Source organism: Falco rusticolus, chromosome 5 (assembly GCF_015220075.1).
Source record: "Falco rusticolus isolate bFalRus1 chromosome 5, bFalRus1.pri, whole genome shotgun sequence".
Classification (NCBI taxonomy): domain Eukaryota; kingdom Metazoa; phylum Chordata; class Aves; order Falconiformes; family Falconidae; genus Falco; species Falco rusticolus.
In genome coordinates this window covers 8,795,317-8,815,933 of record NC_051191.1, presented here as the reverse complement: position 1 = coordinate 8,815,933, position 20,617 = coordinate 8,795,317, and the positions used below count along the sequence as shown (strand labels likewise).

The window sequence follows — 20,617 nt, the reverse complement described above, 5'->3', positions numbered from 1 at the left end:
GGTCTTGTAAACACAAAGTACTTGTATGCTGCTATTCCTATATCTAGGTAAGCTGTTAAAATCTTACAGCCTAATTGCTAGATAAAGTTTCCAAAATTATTTTACCGTTAGAAGAATGACATCATTTGTTGATAAGTTGATGACTGAAGAAGGGGCAGGGGGATGCCTTTTGTTAGAATACTTTGAGTTATTTGCAGCCCAGTCAACTAGGATTCAGAGTGAAATTTTCTTTAACCTTCTTATCCCAACAAAGCAGGTTAGCTTTCTCATAGAAATACTATGATATCCAACTGTCAGTTATTATTAAAATTCCTGGATAAAGTGTTACTTTACAAAACCTCTGAAGTCCTTCAAACATAGCAGGAATGATCTTCATGGTAAGCAGATAGGTCTTGCGTCTGACCTTTTCAAAGGTCTCGGGGGACACTGCAAAACGGAATCAATTAAATTTACTGTGCGAGTGAGGTTGAGAAACCACCTGGATCAAAAAGTCATCAAGTGACAAAATGGCATTCCAGAAGTGTAAGACTGATCACCTTAGGCAAAGTAAGTTGCAACACCAACAAGTAGATGATACTAATCTTTATCTAGTTTTTGCCGTGTTTTGGGGTGGGCCACTAAGAAGGAAGTACTATGCTAGTGCAGTATCACTGCTGGGTTTTTTGCTACCAGTTCCGGAAGGCAACAAGAGCTAAGGAGCCCGCGGACTGCTTTATTTTCCTCCAGCTTTGGCAGTCATTTCCAGAAGCCAGTAGAGTTATTCTCATGTTTACTTTCTAATCCTAGTGTGTAAAATTATGGTCGCTGGCGTGCTTGTGTGTATGAGTATTTATCCAAACCGCACTGAAAGAAAAATACTGACTTATGCAAGCCAAAACATTTTGTAGGAAGATGCCATTTTCATGAGCTCTTTAATTGAAGTTGAGCATGATTTCGGCTTTAACTATGAATTGTCAAATTTTGGCTTCTCAGTCTATTTATTTTTTATTATTTTAATTTATTTATATAAATTATATATTTTATATATTATATAATTAATATATATTAAATAATAAATATTAATTTATTTCCCCCAAAAAAGAGGAGGCAAGAGAAGATTTTAACACACAGTATTTGAAATTTAAGCAGAAAGCTTCATGGATTTTGAGGTTGTGGTTGAGGTATTAAATTACAATATGATTTTCAGCATCAAAATGCCTAATGTACTAAGGGATCTGTTGAAACTATTTTGATGAAGTTCATAACAAAACTGATGGCTGTCACTTTTTTCTGACAAAAAAAATCTATGGCTGAAGAATTAATTTGGGGTTTTACTTACAAGCAAGTTTTGTTGTTTGCTGAGTAATTTGATTTTGATGGGGTTTTTGTGTTTGGATCAGTGCAGCATTAGTAGCCTTTTGCTTTAGCGAGACTTACTGTTCAATAGGGTAGACCGTAGCTAAAAAAATTTTTTTGACAAACCAGATTTTGAAAGCCTCAGAAGACACGCGTTGTGAACTGTTATTTTAAGTGATTGAAGTTAAGAAACTCCAGCTACTCAACCTTTGATTCTTGCAGTGATGGTCTTAGAATAGTCTCAGGTATGAAAAAGAAATAGAGCAACACAGGACCTGCATATGCACAGGCAATGCAGCAGGTTCGTTTTCCTTGCCCTTGCAATTTGTTTCCTTAAAGTAGGACCGGCAGCCAGTGTGTGCCCGCCCTGGGTTTTGCAGCCGGGAGGGAGCGCCCTGGGTTTTGCAGCCGGGAGGGAGCGGTGAGCTGCTAGCTGCTCGGGGACTGGAGCTGCGGGGGTCGCGCTGCGGCCACCCCAGCTGTCACCGCTAGATGCCAGCGTCCTTCCACGGAAGCTGCAGCCCGGGCCAGCACGGGCCAGTATGCTGGAGGGGGAAGCCAAGCTTCTTTGCTGTTTGTTCTGATGTGGCAGAGAGGGAGGAGGAGGATCCCAGCTCTGTGCGTTCTTTTTCTAGCTTCCTTGGTTGCAGCGCGCCTCCCTTCTCCGGATAGTAGAGTTTCCAAGTCTCCAAACATTCTTGTAGAAACAGAATCCTCCTGCTTTGTAATGCTTCATCCTCCTGTTCACCTGCATGTAAAAACCACCGTATCTATCACGTCATCATGTCACGTGTCGTGCAGTAATACAAGCCTTCCTGTGTACTGCCTGTATAGCTCCAGCAGTGTTTCAGCAAAAAATTCAGCAAAAAAAAAAAAAAAAAATACTGGCTATTCCATATAGCTGAAAAGACCGTGTTGTATCTGGGCTGATTTCAAGTCAAGTGTTTATTCCTATAAAGAGTTTTTGTAGGATACCCTAGTTATTTATGATAGTTGTGTGTAAGGAAAATCTGTACTGCTGGATTCAAAAGGGCTGTGGCCCACAGCAGGAAGTCCAGTTACTAGTGATACACCCCAGGGATTGTTTAGTGTCCTCATTAGTGACCTGGATGATGGGACAGGATACACCCTTAGTAAGTTCGCTGACAATACAAAACTTGGAGGAGTGGCGGATAGAGAAGAGGGTTGTGCTGCCATCCTCAAGTGGTCTCAAGTTACACCAGGGGAGGTTTAGATTGGATATTAGAAAAATTTCTTCACCAAGGGGGTGGTCAAGCATTGAAAGAGGCTGCCCAGGGAGGTGGTGGAATCACCATCCCTGGAGGTGTCTAAAAGGCACGTAGATGTGGTGTTCAGGTTTAGTAATGGACCTGGCAGCTCTGCGTTAATGGTTAGACTTGATGGTCTCAAAGGTCTTTTCCAACCTAAAGGATTTATTATTCTGTTATCCAGAGGGACCTCAACAAGCTGGAGAAATGGGCTGACAGGACCCTTATGAAGTTAAGGAAAGGAAGGTAGAAAGTCTTGCACCTGGGAGGGATCAACCCCAGGTACCACTGCAGGCTGACTGGCTGGAAAGCAGCTTTGCAGAAAGGGACCTGGGGGTCCTGGTGGACACCAAGTTCACCATTGGTGAGCAGTGTACCTTTGCAGCCAAGAGACCAACAGCATCCTGGACTGCATTTGGAAGAGCTTTGACAGTAGGTCAAGTGAAGTGACCTCTCCCTTTTACTCAGCACTGGTAGGGCCATACATGGAGTACTGTGTCCAGTTCTGGGCTCCCCAGTACAAGAGGAGTGTGGAGCTACTGGGGAGTCCAGTGAAGGGCCATGAAGATGATTAAGGGACTGGAGCATCTCTCATATGAGGAGATGCTGAGATACTTGAGATACTGTTCAGCCTAGAGAAGAGAAAACTCTGGGAGATGTCATCAATACAGCCTGAAGATGTAGCCAGATTTTTCTTAGTGGTGCCCAGTGACAGGACAAGGGGCAAGGCACATAGTGTGATCGAACATTTGAACAGGTTGACCAGGCAGGTTCTGGAGTCTTTATCCTTGGAGCAGTCTGCTCTATGTGACTCTGCTTTGACCAGGGTGAGCTGGACTACAATCTCCAAAGGCCCCTCGTAGCCTCAGTGGTTCTGTGATTCTGTGAAAAGGGCTTAAATGAGGGGTAGAGAATGTCTCAGAGAAGTATGGAGCATACTCAGAACTACTCAGTGATCAAGTAAGAAGGGAAAGTATGAAAGCACTCTCCTGTCTGATAGTTTGGGAAGAGAAGCACATGCACATGCATCTGTGCTGGGAGATGCATGCTGCAGTGTGAGACAGGACCATACATTAGGTAGGAACGTCTACAGTGGTTGGGACAAACACATGGGGCCAGAAGCCAGTGTCCTGAGTCAGAACAGGCAGTGTCGAATGTCTCACCAGGGATTCAGAGTAACTGTTAGGACTCCTAAAAATGAGGGCCAAGAGTTGATCTCAAGGAAATAATCTAAACCAAACTTTTGCTTTGAGGTGAATCAGATATTTACCCACATATCTTAGGTAATGTTTTCTTAAAATTTGTTCTTCAGTGAAGAAGGTTCTACAATATCCCTTGTTTGGTACAATATTCTTTCACTTCAAGTGTTAGAAAGCTTTTTCCTAATACCTGACATGAGTTGCTGTTTTCACTAATTGAGCTGCTTTTTTCTTTTCTGTATCTGGCAGCCATTTCCTGGGAAATGTTATGGTTTTGCTCGCCCCTCCCCTCTTTATAGGTCATATTTTCAAAATCGCTTCTCACCCTTTCTTTTCTCATCTGGATTTTTTCCAGTTTGTCTGTGTCTGTTCTATAGACCGATACTCAAAACCAATATAGGAGCCTCTCTGACACTGAGAACAGGGCACTACGTACTTCCAAAATTGTACGTACGATGCTTCTGCTAGCATATGCTGATTTAAGATGTGCAACACTGTTGAAACATACTTACTTTGTGAACTGCTCAAACTTTTGTCTTGCATCTGTGCCTGATTATTATCCATTTTGTGCTAGTGCATTTGGTTCCCTCTGTCCTGATGTGGCATTCTGAACATTTCAGCTGCCTTATTTCAGACCATCCATCTAGGTGGTCTGGATACTTCAGGATTCTGCTCTTTTTATCCACTCCAGGCTTGAAGTGCAGCTTATCTGCAGCTTATATAAATGTATGTTCTCTTCCAACATCTTGTTGGGACACCTGGGAATCATAAATGCTGCCCCTGTTTAGCTCTGTCCTCAGCAGCTTTGCCTCACTGATAAATGCTGGGAGTCTGTCAGGATTGCTCAGACTTGAGAGGTAGAGGGCAAGGAGGACACACAAGCCAGGGAGCAGCTCTATGGGGTTAAATCTGTCATGGGAGAATGTCCTTCTCTTCGTCTAATCTACCAATATTAGATTACCTTTTCCCAGCATACACACTTGTACATCCTCCTAGCTTTTCTCTGCTATTGAGCAAATACTAATTTTTGCTTTCGTGGTTATATGTTCTTCAAGGACAAGCAGAATTAATAATCACTACAGTAGTTACTGATCAGCTGTTTTGAGCTGTCAGTGTCCTTGCCTCTGGTCTCCTTGTCCTCAGTCTTCCAAATGCAAGTTCTATCTACAGCTATATGCCAGCTTTCACCATAATTTCTTGGATTTTGATGTCTAGAGACTGAAAAGAGAGTACAAAGTATTGCACGTGGTCACGCAGAATCGGGGCTTTCTGCTTCGGGGAGGACACCGTATTGAGGCTAGGATGGATTGACTCCTATTCAGAGGTGTGTTACATCTTGATTGAGAAGATTACAGTCTTTATCTCTAAAGGTGGGTACCCTGGTACTCTACTGCCTTAGAACACAATGTGGATGTAAGCAGCAAGAGCTTCAGAAAAAGGTTTCTGAAACTTTGGTTTTGTGTCCTATTTAAAATCCACCTGTTGATCATTTCAGCATTGTACCTTGTGTCTCTGATAAAATGGCAAATATATCCTGATCATTGAGAAATACCCCTGCCATTAAAATGCCTCAGTACTTCTTTTCAGGAGTTGAAAATACTCGGCCATTTTGTGTTGCAAGCCTAAGTCCATTTCCAGTTCTTCAGTGAAAGTGCTGTGGTGAAATTATAAACTGTGAAGCATGCATATAGCATTTTTTCTGTCTGAGGTGACTAAAATAAAATACATAGTTGCAAAAAAATGTTTAAAAGTTGGACTTCATCACCATTGAGGTGTGAAAACAGGGTTCTTTAAAGACCAAGATTGGTTTCAAAGAACATAGTGTTCTGAGAAGTATTGCCTGCAGAAAATGTAGCCATGTGGCATATTTTTTTTCAGCTTTAAAAGCAACTGTAAAGGCATTTCCTAAGTATACTATAATAGATAGGTAGTAGGTACTCTAAGGTAGTAAGGTATTTCTAACTTCCATAATAGGTTACATGGCTGGTACTACAAGTAAGGCTCTATAGTTTTGTATCCACAGGGCGATTTATTAAAAATGTTAATGTTACTTGATTTAACTCTTTTTATTCTTCCCATTTATTAGCTGAACATTACTGGTTGAAGATTCCAGTCTAGAATAGGGACTATTTAGGATTTGTCTCCCCTGAGCTTCGCCAGGTGAAAAGGAGGAAGCCAGCTTGAGCCAGTTGTCTGAACTTAGTGGAGAGCATTGGCTTTGGAAGAATGGTTCACCTGGCAGGCAAGGTGCGTTAGGCAGATGCAATCATTTCCTGCTGTCGGTGCCCTCTGAGCTGTTCAGTAGCCGCAGAGAAATTTTGATCACTTGGATTAGATGCCTGGGTTTTGGGTGGCTGAAGTTGAGGGAAATTAATCCCCTGCTTTCCAGTCGCTCACTGTCATTGCGTGTTGGGTTGGCTATATGACAGCTTGCTGTGTGTGGATGAGCTCATTGGTCACAGTATATGTGGACTTGTCTGTGTACAACATGGTGTTGGGCGTTGCTGGTGCTACCTTACTCTGCCCAAATGCTCTTCCGTGTTTAGAATTTCCTCACCTGTTTGTTCAGGTTAGATTTATGGCTCATACTTTCTGAATACTTCCAAGCAGAAAGATACATTTCTGTGTTCAAGTATTTATAGTGTTGGATTTATCTTGCAAATTAAGATGTCTGAATGTAAACAGCTATATGTCTGCTCCTTTAATAAGTCAGAGGAGCTCTAGTCAGTACTGTCAAGGCTGAAGCATAATTCTGTCATCCTAAAGAAGACTTTACATCTAGTCCGCAGAATGGCTCTCTAGGCTTCACTGACTGCTGTGAGATCGTAGGTACTGAATCCATGCATTGATGTGAGATTCAGATGTGTCCTTGTGTGCATCTCTGTCCACAACAAATATTCTACCCAGCATGTCTGGAAAAAAGCAATGTAAACTGACATCTAGAAAACACATTTCCTGCAACTGGCTCATTAACCACCAAGCCTTCCCACAATATAAGCTAATTAAAAGAAACACAACTGGAGTATTAACGAGCATTCCTGTAACTGACAGCTTTAGAAAACCTTTGAACCTGTTCCCCAGCTGCATTTTTGCTCAACTGTTATGATACACCTCTGTGCAAAAGAAAAGGATTTGCTCCTTAAACATAGCTGGTAGCTGCAGTCTTGAGGAGGAGTCTTAGATCCGCATGAAGAAATTGAACAAGACATATCTAGAGACATTCCTGTTTTGGAAGAATTTGATCTAACAGGTAAGTATAAGCACTATGATAGATGATGACTCCAAAGTATGGTGATTAATCTAGTTTACAAATTAAAACGTTACATTATTTTTTGAGAGTGTAGACCTGCAAGCACAGTAAGAATTACTTCTTTATAGGAGCAGATAGGAACAAATAAAATGGTGATTTATAAAATGCAGTAGAAATAAGATGTATGCGTTTGAGACTAAACAACAGCTCCTTGAGATTCTAGTCTTCTGTGAGGCAGTGGTGCTGGGTATCAAAGAAACTTTTTCTCTGTTTGTTTGGGTCATTCTGTAGGCATTTTCTGATTCTTAAAATCAGCTGGTCTTCTAGGGATAAAATACTTCTTAAATGTTATGAGAAATTCACTCCTGAGGGACCAATGAAAGCCATGGGAGCACTCTGAAGTTGAGTCTCTTTTTAAAAACACCAAGACAAAATAAACTTCTTTTTACAGCTAGCTATATATTCTGCTGTCAAGGTGTAGTCTTCTGCCTCTCCTAGTTCACACCCAGAGTATACTTTTTACCTGTGTATTAAATAATGGGATACAAAAATAGTTGATGTACAAAACTTGCAAAGCTCATGCAAGGCAACTTCTTTAACACTAAGACCTGTCCCCTTTCCTCCCTGGGTGCCTCTTGTATTCTTACAGATCTGTCTGTTCAGTCATGTACAGTGGAAATGGTTTGGGGCAGAGATTTACGTTCAGAATAAAGTAGTTAACTCTGTCATTGACTGTCAAATATGATAAAGAATAGTAGAAAATTTCATAGGCAAAGAGGTGAGGAATTATAAAAATTTATTTCATGCATTTATTTTCTTCCTTTATTTCAGATGATTATAGCAATATATTGACATCAAAAGGGTTCCCAAGCTCTATTAAAAACACCTAGTCTATCTTGTGTCATCTGTGTTCTACTTTAATGAATACCCGTAAGTCTTATTAGGGAAACTGACTGGAAATGACTTATCTTTCTATTATTTCAAGGTGACTCTTTCTCCTAATGAGAGTAATACTTGTTCTGCAGTGCAATTTCATATAGTATAGATATAGTATATCATCAAACAAGGACAAAACCAGTATTTCTTTATTTTGTATTACTTATTTTGTGATTAGTCCAGGCTACATCATGTAGATTTTTGTGGCTTCCAGGAATAATCTCTGTCAGTCTCCAAAAATCTAATCTTAGTACTGGCCTTCCCTGTCCTCTTTCCCCTTCTTTCTTCTCTGATCTACCAAGAAAATAATTTAGTTTCTTTTTCCAGACACACAGATGTGCACCAGATGGTTACTGATAGTTTCAAGGTCCTGATGGGTTACTGGAATAATTAGTGTTGGTGTGAGATTTGTCATCTAACTATAATACTGAGCTGTGTACTCAAGCTTTTAAAGTAAAAGGTTTATTTTATTAAGAATTTGGAAATAGTGCTTCAAATGTCAGTGCAGATAATAATTGATCTCCAGTTCATGGTCAGAAGTTCACTCAACTCTCTTTCATATGTAAAATTCTTGATCTTATAAAAGGGATCAAAGGCAATCTACATTTAGGCGTGGACTAATTTTATGCCAGAAGAAACAGTAAGATATCAATCAGGGAATGATTTTAATGGTGAATTGGGAAATACTTCTTTATAAAATATGAACATAAGGTGTTGAAAATGGTAGCTAAATTGATACATAAATATGATTTATGCATTGTGGAATTAAGAATATAATCCTTGAAAAACGGCTTATACCAAGCATCTGTTAAGTCTCACTCTTTTGTGCAAGTCTTTGTTGCCACCACAGGTTTGATGTGTTTGGATTTATAAAGTATAAAAATGAAAACAACCCTGAAGAAATTTTTTTTTTCTGTGTATGTTACTTCCAAATTTAATTTGTGCTGTAATGGATATGCCTTCTAGATCTAGTATATGGTACATACTGTTTTGATAGCTAAATCTGATTAAAATAAACTTAGTTCTGTTTGTCCTTGACATAGGAACAAACCCATTCTTTTTATTTTTCAGTGTTCATCACTGTCTTAATAGGAGTGTCACTTGTAATGCAACTGTCTTTGGATGTAGCTGCAACAACTACATCATCAACAGCTCTTGCTTACATTATTTAGATACTTTCTCTAGTATTTTCATCTTGGAAACAGTTTTGAAACAAGTTGGTTGTCATCCACCAAAAATACTGAATTTTTGCAAGCAAAGCAGAATAAATAATTCCTGTGCAGGGAAATAAAATGTGTAAGTCTTTTAACAATACAGAACTGAGTGGGATTGCTGGCTACTAATAGCATGCATAAGTATGTGCAGGATTGGAGCTTTATAAAATCCCGAGCAGAATTTGAGCTTCCTTTCCTTAAGATCTACTGATTAATCACTTCAGGCCTACCCTACACTACTCTTTCCTTTCTGGTTCTGATCAGTTAATCCATGTGTCTTTTAAAGCACATTTGATGAACAAATGGGAGAGCTGTGGAGGTATTGGAGCTCCCTTGAGTATATCATCCTTTACACGGACTCAATCTGCTCTCTGACCAGTTCTTTATTTACTTAATATCTGTCTTTATCCTGCTGAAGGCCTGATGCATTCTTAACTCAGGACTCCCTAACCTCATAAAAAATGCAAATTCATAACTGTTTTCATACAGTGATGCTATTCTTTCTGGGGTTTGGGCCGTGTATTTGCAAGAATTCACTTTGGTATCTGAGTAAGACTTTCGCAGTGAGTGGGAAAGGGTAGTGTTCTCCAAATGGACATTTGGAGCTGTTAATGTCACAGGACTGACATGCCCTGTGAATGTGCCTGTTCTCCTTCAGTGACTGGAAGGGGCTAAGACCAGTCTCTTGAGGAAGGTCATCTAAGAAACTGCCTACGTTTAGGCATTGTCAATACAGCATGCATGCTGCATGTGAGAGGAGTTCTGTTCTGTTCCATTCTGTTAGTACTGTGTAGTTCAAAAATGTTTTGGGTTTGAGGTGTTCTTACCTTTTCCAGGTATGGGACATTGGAGGTCAGCCAAGGTTTCGAAGCATGTGGGAGCGTTACTGCAGAGGAGTCAATGCAGTTGTGTAAGTTTTCTTGTATATGCCCATACAATGTATTTCGAAATATATATTGTCAGTATAGATATGCTTTTCTTTCTGCCCACCTCCATCACATAAGAAGACCCAACACAATAAAAATAGTGTGTTCTACACATTTAGCAACCCAGATATCTAAGTAATTGCATGTTCCGGGTCATTTTTCCCACACAGGCCATATTTAATTCTCTGTCTTCCTGTATTAATAAATGCAAGGCTTACACAACTCAGGACCGTTCTAATGCTGTTGTCAATGCAAAAATATTTATCACATTTCAGATGTTTTAATGCAACTTTCTGCAAGCAATGGACAATACCATAAATAACTTTATTCCCGTTGCAGTTACATGGTGGATGCGGCAGACTTAGAGAAAGTAGAAGCTTCAAAGAATGAGCTACACAGTTTGATAGATAAGCCACAATTGCATGGAATTCCAGTAAGTATTTTGATTATTATTCTTATCTGAATGTAGACAGTGTAGCCTCAATCCTCATGAATTGGTTCCTCCAGACTCTTAAAAATAGTGGCTTAAATATGATGCAGCCTTGATACGTAGAGTACTCTTACAAAAATTATTGTGAAATTATTTCAGGGGACTCAGCATCTTATCAGTACTGCACTGTATGTTTTCTTGTCTAAAGGTCAGCATAGATTTTGAAAAAAATCATTTTCACATGTGTTATTACCAGACAGTAATTACTTCCAGTCTGTCCCCTTGTTGACTGGGTTTGAACCAATGACACAGATAATGTTTCTGGCAGTATCTTAACGCATATGAGCTTTGTCTTTCTGAATGTTGGCAGACATTAACATCAAAGAGTGTCCTCTGCTTCCAGAGATTGTGGAGGAGCTTGACTTCTTAGTTTTTCAAACTAAACTGTGTGGAAAAGATGCAAACATGCGTCCATTCTCCAATGGGATGTGTCAAAGAATAGTATATTTTGCTGAAATTCTAGTGAGGAATTATGGAGGTGGAGACTAATGTTATTTAATTAATGTAATCTGCCAATTTAGACCTAGTAAGGATCCACCAGGTTAGCATTGATCTTTGATGCTGACATCACCAGCTAAGAGTTCATAGCTGTGATCATAATAAAGAAAAGAAAGGTACATACAAATCAGGAAGAGGTTACCCACAACTTGGTATGCTCTTCTTGGCCCCTTTTTTGTAAGCAAATATTTGGACACTTGACCAGTGCAAGGAATCAAAGTGATCTGAGGATGAGTAGACAGCCATCATGAAATCATTGTGAGAATAAAGCTCTCACACATCCATTCTTGAAGGAGAATTTTTCAAGGGACTTTCAATCTTTTTTTATAGTTTGCAATTATTGTGGTGGTTTTATATGTTAAGGACATATTGAACAAATCCTACAGAAATCTATATAGCCATGCTGTTCATGGCGTGTGGCATTGTCTGTCCTTTGTACTGTCTTCACATCCTGTTTTACTTTGCACTTCCTTCCTGAAATGATAGCTCTCATATCTTCAGAAGTATTTAATTAAGTTCCTTTCCTTTTATATGTTCTAATATCACATTCCAATTGTCCAGTTGATCAGCATGGTAGTTTCCAAGGTACAGTAATGTATTTTTTACTTACTTCAATTTCATAGGTAGTAACTAGTATTGAACTTCCTTCAACGTATTGTACTCAGGCTTTGGCATTATAGATTTTAAGGTAGCTTCATTAATCTGAGACTGCAAGTAATGAGTTTTAATGTGTTCCGGATTCGTGGGAAATAATGGGACAGTCTTGAATCAGAATTGTAATACATTTGGTAAACAATAATGCAGTCATAATTAGAAAAACCTTCCATTGCTTTCTTTATCTTAGAATGTGCTCAACGCATTTATCTGGCCTTAATTTATACTGGAAACCTTAAGTATTGCATAGGAACTCTTTTAAGTTCCAGCATGTATTATTCAGTAAATTTTCTGCGTTTCTCAGATTTAATTCCTAATAGCTGCCTTTCTGATTTCTACTGTGGATGCTCAAAGTGGAGCAGGAAGAATCAGTCATTTGGCTGGTGCTTGGGTGATACATGGATTGGATGCGTGGTTATTCAGTATGTCAATGTTAAGAAAAGCAGGGGAGCAAAACTGTAAAGAGTATCCTGTCTGTGTCTTGAGGACCCAGCTGCTACTGCTAGGGCCCTGCTTTTCATTAACATTAGTCTGGTCCTGTGACTTGAATGTCCATTGATGGCTTGAGTGCACCTGGTGTGTGCTCTCCTCCAGGTTTAGGTTCATGCAGTCTGACACCATCCTATAATGCTATCTGGAATGGAGAGATTCACTGCCAGAGGAGACTTCTGATACTGGATCACCCAGAAATACTTGGATCCAGTTTTCAGAGGGTGTGCATCCAACATCCGACCCTGACAACATCCGAGCAGGATTTCCATGATGCTCCCACAGTGATTGGTCATTTTGAGTGTGTCCACTATTGTGTTGTAAATACTTATCTGCAAGATTCAAAATAATGCCCACAAATGGTTAAAGAAAAAAATAAAATTTTATTGCTCCTAGGTATAACTTGAATATGAATTATTTCTTTCAGGTGTTAGTCCTTGGAAACAAAAGAGACCTCCCAGGTGCACTGGATGAAAAGCAGTTAATTGAGAAATTGTAAGTAGCTGTCCTATGCAAAAAAGCTGAGGCAGTGTGTAAGAGGAAATTGTTGGTAGTCTGTGGCAATAACCAGCTATAACAGATTCCATTTTACATTCTCAGACACTCCACTTAGAGCTCTGCTAGCAGTTGGAATACTAATCTAGGCTGATAACACTGCAATAGATTTGAACCTCTCTTGATTATTATTTTGGTTGTATAAAGTTGTTTCAGATAATCCTGTTTTCCCATCACTGAAGATACAACTGCTATAAATAGTAACAAGCTCACTTTCACTTTTCAGAGTACATTGTAGTGGCAGTTAAACGCTTAAATGGTACTAGAACAGAACCATTTCAAACTACTGTCTCTAAATTTAAGTAATTCAGATATTTTTGGCATGTATCCAAAGCATATACTTAGGAATTACTAAAACTAACTTAAATTTGTGCATAGTAAGGGTAATTGTAAAGGAAGTGCATAATTTTGTAAAAATGGCTAGTGTATTTTGCAGGGTAGGATTCTATGTCTCAAGTTGCATCATTTTAATCAATAGGAAGTGAAGTGAAGTTTCGGTATACAAGGATGGTCCAAAGGCTGAGCAACTAAACTGGTACTTGGGAAACACAGAATGGCTGGGGTTGGAAGGGACAGCTGGAGGTCATCTTGTCCACCCACGTGGTCAAGCAGAGCTGCCTAGAGCTGATTGCCCTGGTCTGTGTCCAGATAGCTTTTGAATATCTCCAAGGATGGAGACTTTGCAACCTCTCTGGGCAATCTGTGCTAGTGCTTGGTCACCCTCAGAGGTAAAATTTTTTTCTTTATGTTCAGAGGGGGCCTCCTGTTTTTCAGTTTATGCTTATTGCCTCTTGTCCTGTCACTGAGCTCCATCTTCTTTACAGCCTCCCTTCAGATACCTGTAGACGTTAATAAGATCCTCCCTGAACCTTTTCTTCTCTAAGCTAAACAGTCCCAAGCTCTCTCAGTCTTTCCTAACATGTGAGATGCTCCAGTCCCTCAGTGATTTTAGTGGCCTTTCACTAGGCTCTGTCCAGCAGCTTCACATCCTTCTTGTACTGGGAAGCCCAGAACTGAACGTAGCACTCCAGGTATGGCCTTAGCAGTGCTGAGCAGAGAGGAAGGATCACCTCCCTCAGCTGCCTGGCAACACTCCTCCTAAATCAGCCTGGGACACCATTAACCTTTTTTGCCACGTTGCTAGATGTTCCACTTGGTGTCCACCAGGACCCCCAGGTCCTTTTCTGCAAAGCTGCTTTCCCAGACAGTCAGCCCCTGGCACGTACTGGTGCCTGGGGTTGTCCCTCCTCCAGGGCAAAGCTTTGCACTCCCCTCTGTTGAACTGCATAAGGTTCCAGTCAGCCCATTTCTTCAACCTGTGGAGGTCCCTCTGGATGGCAGCATAACTCTGAATTAGCAGCCACTCCTCCCAGTTTTGTGTCATCTGCACGTGTGCTGAGAGTACGCTGCCCTCTCATTCAGATCCTTGATGAAGATGCTCATCAGGGTTGGACCCAGTATTGATCCCTGGGGTACACTGCTAGTTACTGGTCTCCAAATAGCCCTTGTGCCACTGATTGCTACGTTCTGGGCCCACACATTCAATCAATTTTCAGTTCACCTCACTGTCTACTCATCCAGTCCACCACACTTTCTCAGCTTGTCTATGAGGATATGGGAGACAGTGTCAGAAGCCTCACTGAAGTCAAGGTGCACAATATTCGCTGCTGTCTTCTCACCTGCCAAACTGTAGATTTCATTGTAGAAGGTTATCAAGTTGGTCAAGTGTGATTTTCCCTCTGTGAATCCATGTTGAGTACTCTTAAGTCACCTTCTTGTCCGTCATGTGCCTGGAAATGGTTTCCAAGATTAGTTGCTCCATCACCTTCCCAGGGATCAAGGTGAGGCTGATTGTCATGTAGTTTCCTGGGTCTTCTTTCCTGCTCTTTCTGAAGAGTGACATTTTCTTTCCTACACTCCTCAGGCACCTCTCCCAGTCACCAAGATCATTCAAGGTTATCGAGAGTGGCCTCACAATGACGTCAGCCAGCTCCCTCATCACTCGTAGGTGCATCCCATCAGGGCCTGTGGACTTCTCTATGTCCAGGTTGCTTATGTATTGTCTGATCTCTTCCATCAAGGGTACAGTTTTCTTGCTCTGGACTTTCCCCCGGGTCTCTGGTGCCTGGGATTTCTGAAGGCCAATCTTGCTGGCAAAGGCAGCGTGCAGTACTTCTGCCTTTTCCATGTCCTGTGTAACCAGGTCCGCTGTCTCATTGAGCAATGGGCCCACTTTTTCTCTTGTCTTCCATTTGTCACTTACGTACTTGTGGAAGCCCTTGTTGCCTTTGTCATCCCTCGTGAGATCCAGTTTCAGTTGGGCTCTGCATGCTTGGGGGCAGTGTTTCTGTATTCCTCCCAAGGTTCCTGTCCCTGCTTCCATCTTCTGTATGCTTCGGTTTTGTAATAGGGTTTTGCCGGCAGCTCACTGTTCATCCAGTTATGCCTCTTGGCTTTTTTTCTAGTCTTGTTAGTATAGGCTGCCTTTGAGCTTGGAGATGATCCTTGAATATTAATCAGCTTTCTTGGGCCCTTCTTCACTACAGGGACTTATCCCATGGGACTCCCAATCAGATTCCTGAAAAGGCCGAGTCTGCTCTCCTGAAGTCCAGGGAGGTGACTATTTAGTTCTCTTCTTTATTAGAGACTCTTTCCTTCTTGGTGCCTCTGCTCCCCATCTGCTTCAGGAACATAATCTGTTTCCTGCATGTCTGTGTCACTTGTGTGAAAATAAATAAATGAAAAAATAACAAAGCGCTCAGAAACTCTGAGGGGGATAGGGAAATTCCCAGAAAGAAACAGAAGTTAATTAAGAATCAGTTTCTTTCCTAAATGCAGAGTCATGGTTTCAGTAGGAATCAGATCTGATTAATCTAAGTATGATATAAACATCCTGAAGATAAATGGTGCGATCATTTGAGTACTGTTATTTGATTATAAGAGTTATTGGAGATAAAACCTCTGAATTCTAAGTGAAAAGATTAAAAGGTGAATGCTAAGACGTGGTAGTGTTACTTGGTTGCCTCAACAAAATGTTTCTTTCAGTTCATGGATTTATGTGTTTTTATTATTCACCATTACACTGACTTAATGAGAAATTTGATTTTTTGTGAAATGACTTATAGTTTAAGAAATCTGGGCTTTTTTGTCAGCAGTAGCATATTTTTAAAAATGTAATAGCTGAGGGTAGAATTGAACCCACTGAGTAAAAAGCAGAAAACATGTAATTTAATGGAAATTTCTGTTGTCAGCTTTTGCGGAGTTGTAACACTACTTATTTTATTGTTTCTGTTTCTGTAGAAACCTTTCAGCTATTCAAGACAGAGAAATCTGTTGCTATTCTATTTCCTGTAAAGAGAAGGATAACATTGGTAAGCTGCTTCTTCTTACAGCATCATCAGTGTATACTTTGTACTTTGGATCAGATCTTACAAAAACGTTAATGAGTTTCTAACATCTAATTCCAATATGTAACTGGAAATCTCAATTTACTTTAAAAGATTTTGTTGCAAATATTGCATGCAATTATGTTTGTTTTAGAATAGAATTATATATATTTTAAAAGTCACTTGTAGAATTGCTTTGTTTCATGACAAGTTAAGAAGTTAATTTCACAGGGGCCTTGGAAAAGCATATTTAAACCCCAAAGTAATTGAATTCTTCACAAAAACTGTGTTACATTTTTGAAAATAGTAACTGGGTATGAAGGCTTTCCAATTACTAGGTGATACTTAAAAAAAATTTTGGTAAGTGTTTTGTTCTGTACATGCTTTTACTTTGTAATCAGGCCTTACATGCATGTGGCTGTATGGCTGTGTTCCTCAAATTGAGGGACTAGTGCTTTTGTCCTACTGGAGATGGAGAGAGTGTATCCTGAAGTCAGTGAGGACCTGTAAAAGCCCCATAAGGTGTCTTCCAGCTGCCTTTGCTTTTTGCCCTTTCCTTTCTCTCCTTTCTTCTCCCTTTCTTCTGCTTTCCTGTCTCTGTCATGTTCTTCCGTTTCCTTCCCTGCGCAGGGTGGGAGAAAGGGGTTGAAGCACAGGCTGAGCCAGCAGCAGCAGCAGCCTGGGGGCATGCTGCCTCTGTGCCATGCTTCTTCCCTGCACACTGCTAAGCGGTGCTGGGCGGGAGGGATACAGCCTGGGTACATAGTTAAAGCTGCTTTTGAGGAAGCCAGAGTGGTTAGAAAAGCTGGGCAGCTCTGTAGGGCTCAGCTGAAGGAGAGATGGTAGGGGTGGGAATGGGAGGAGAGCCACTTTCTCTCAGCAGCAGGGGAAATTTCCATCCTAGGCAGAGAGGACCAGGTAGGGAGGTGGTGAGGAGACTGCGCTGTCTTTGGACGGGCTTTGGAGAGCTGGGGGAGATTTCGGCTGTGTGCAGGGACGCATTAGGCAGTGAGGACTTCTCTTGGAAATGGTGTACGTGATTTGGGTGCGCTGGTGTGAAGGAGACCAGACCCAGGTTTGCTGCAGCTTGGGGTGCAGCAATTATCTCTGAGTGAAGGAGACAGAATGTGTTGTTAGACTGCGGAAGATTGACTTTGGGATATAAGAACTGAGGAAGACAACACGGTCAGGATTATCTGTATAGGTGAAGGGCAGTGAAGGTATTTGAGGTCTTAGAAATTTAGTGCTTGACCCTCATCAAATTGCAAGGCTGCAGTGGAGGGTCTCAGAAGTGTTAGTTGTGACTAGAAACTGGTAAAATCAGCTTAATTTCTGAAAGGATCCTGGAGACAATAGGCTTTGGTCCTGGTTCATTTATGTAGATGGTCTAGAGGAGAAAAGCATGCACAAAAAGCATTCTGAAATTTGCAAATGAAAAACAGTAAGAATGATCACTAATGCTGACCCGTGTAGATCACTTCCTTGTAGAAGTCCTGGGAGAAGTGATGAAAAAAAGACTCAAATCCTAACTAAGAATCATTCACATGTCTTCCAGTGTAACATTGTGCCTAGGAAGGCTAACCTGGTTCCTGAATATTTGCACAAAGGTATAACAAATGGGAGCAGGCTGCATATATCACATGTGTTTGGAACTGTATGGGCATTACTGGAGGACTGTGTGCCATATTTTGAGGAAGACCTTGAGAAACTCAAAAGAGGTTGGACAAGAACCCAGAGGGATCAAAGGACTGGAAAATACAATTTATAATGAAAAGCTATAATGAAAATATATTTAGCTTATTAAAGTGATGAAACTACTAGGCTGTTAAGGAGAAAACTGGGAGCTGTCTTCTTCCTCTGCATTTTTGATTGATGTCAGTGCAGTTGAATGAGATTATAGTCGTTTTTCAGCGCAAACTGCAGCCTAGCTAACTGGTCTCATCAGGAGGTGTAGGTCTAAGGCTGCCAGTTTCTCTGTCCTGAGAGCCTGTGGAAGATCAGTATATAGATACTAGCTTCGTTTTAGATGCCGTGGGATGCTTTTGTCTTGCGGTCTCAGTGCCTAAGCTGGCCTGCCAGGATATTCATGGAGTGCTATCTTGAACTTAGGACAGATACAGCAACAAATTTAAATTTGTTGCTGCCCCCTGACATCCTTGCTACCTCCGTGACAGATGTTACTGCCTTGAGGCAAAAACATCTAATCCACTCATGAATCAGTTTGTGAACTGCTGCAGTTTTCAACCCAATGCATTAGATTGTATCAGGAGGGATAGCAATTTCAGCTATCAAATTTTAGTGCAGTCTTGCATGTCTTTCAGAGACCTTGGGCTCCTGCAACCTACCTAAATGGCTTCTTAATGCTTTGTCAGATGTTTGTCCTTCTCTTTCCTTCTGGTTCTGTATTTCTGCCTTTGTTCTCACACCACATTTCATTCTAGTCTGGATTTTACAGTTGATTTTATGGTCATCTTAAATCTTTGTTTTTCCAACAGTTTTTCATCAGTGGCCTAGAGAACTTGATGTCAGTCATCATATATCAAGAATAGAAAATGCACATAATTTAAAAACAAACAAAACCCAACCAAACAAAAAAACCCTATCTGGAATTTTAAGTACTGAATTTTTAATTTGGTGTAAATGAGAGCCTGTGGGTTCTGTTTGTTTTTTTTTAATTTGTATTAACCTGCTCTAGTTCTGTTGCCCTTTTACACTCTGCTGACAGGCTGTTGAGTTTTTCATTTTGTTTTATCTGTCTTGGCAGACATAACATTACAATGGCTTATTCAGCACTCCAAATCAAGACACTGTTGAAGAAAACTTTTGCTGAAGATAACTCTTTCCCAATCACTTTGATTCCTATCAGCTACACACAATTGAAAAGATAAAGAATGCAACTGTGTACTACCAGGACTCACTTTGGTCATATTTGTTAACAGAAGTAAAACTGAGTTATAGCTTGTCTCTCTATTTTGGTTCTTTTTTAAAAAACTCCAGGTATTTGTCGGCCTAGGTGAAATTCCTGAACGCCTTAATACAAGACTGAAAGAAATGAATACATTTTTGGGCTGAAATGTTTGAGTTCATGCATGTGAATTGTCAAATACTTAGTAATTTTTTTCTAATTTGAAACATAATAAACTGCACAGTGGAAACAGATATGACTGGGGTTTTTTTAATGTATCATATAATTATTCATACAGAATGTTTTCGCTGCAAATGCCTGTAGTTAAATAACGATCGTCAATTAAAGCCATAATCAAAAGCATATGGATATAATGCAGTTAATCAGAACACTTTCAGATACTTCGATAGGCGAGAAGTTATTTCCAGAGTCGTGTATCTGTAGTTATCTAGTTTTTCTGGTCACTAATATGAATGATTCATATGAATATTCTTTGGGAACTGAAACATAAAACAAACTCTAGACAATCCTGCCCTTCTTTGTTGGGAGAATTAAGCCTGGAATCGCAGTGGACTTTTTTCTGTCTTAAACAGAGAACGAAATACAGAGAGAGAGCAGATGAGATCATGTGCATCTTTCCCAGCATTATTATCCCCCAAAATGAATGGATTTGCTAAGCAATTTTATTGTAAATGAGATCATTTTCACAGTGCTTCTGGACTACTGTTTCCATTCCTGAACCCTGTAGAATTTTCAAGTATACAGCCTAATAGAGCTATAGGATTAGTTCTTTTGAAACAGGAACAATTCACTTTAAATTTTGATGCTTTGCTAACGTCTTACAGATTCCGAGTGATTCGTTTAGAAACACTCTGATGGGAATTCTTCTGTGAGTTTGGAAATTCTATTCAATGTGGAAAGTTCATGTCAAGAAATAGTAGATAGACTCAAAAGTTATACAAGATAGGTGCTTAGTGGCCAAATGTTTCAAGGGCACTTGCAGAAGGAAGAGGGAGAAGTTCTGGGATGCTGGTCTAAAGATGAGGTAAATAACTCAATTGCTATAGTATTGTAAAAGGTTATAAGTCGTTTATGTAGTTCTTGCACTTAGTAAGTACATGTCTATAAAAACAGTGGCATGCTTTGTCATGTCTGTTTGAGGATGCTTTTAGGCTAGCGGCTCTGATAAACTGCCTAAAACATATACTGCACAGACTTGATCAAATCTTTCTCGAGTGTCACAGGAATGCTACTATGAGCACGAGAGCCGGGTTACAGCACTTGGTCGTAAATGTTGCAGGGGCTCATTTTTCTATGGTTGCATGAAAATAATTTGACTATGTGTCAATATGTGGCTGAGTGGTCACTAAATAAGTAAATACTGGATGTTCCTGAAATCGGATGTTGGAAATGACCTTCCGAAATCTGACATGTAATCCGTCTAGTGACATTTTGTATGGTGAAAAAACAGCATTGGATGGCTAAGGTGATGGAATTTTGAACGCTGTTGGT

The 20,617-nt window shown here is 40.2% G+C and overlaps 1 protein-coding gene across 2 annotated transcripts in view; it reads left to right on the top strand.

Moving 5' to 3' along the window:
• The window catches only part of LOC119148962 (ADP-ribosylation factor-like protein 8B), a 29,582-nt gene extending 10,223 nt beyond the window's left edge, over nt 1-19,359 (top strand). Inside the window, exons 3-7 of one of the 2 annotated variants that reach the window (XM_037389763.1) lie at nt 10,039-10,112; nt 10,468-10,561; nt 12,687-12,754; nt 16,115-16,185; nt 18,965-19,359. In XM_037389763.1, coding sequence (XP_037245660.1) covers nt 10,039-10,112; nt 10,468-10,561; nt 12,687-12,754; nt 16,115-16,185; nt 18,965-19,014 — 357 coding nt within the window. In that variant the 3' untranslated portion in view covers nt 19,015-19,359. The remainder of the gene's footprint in view (nt 1-10,038; nt 10,113-10,467; nt 10,562-12,686; nt 12,755-16,114; nt 16,186-18,964) is intronic. The other variant, XM_037389764.1, reaches the window with a different exon arrangement.
• Nucleotides 19,360-20,617: the final 1,258 nt, after the last annotated feature.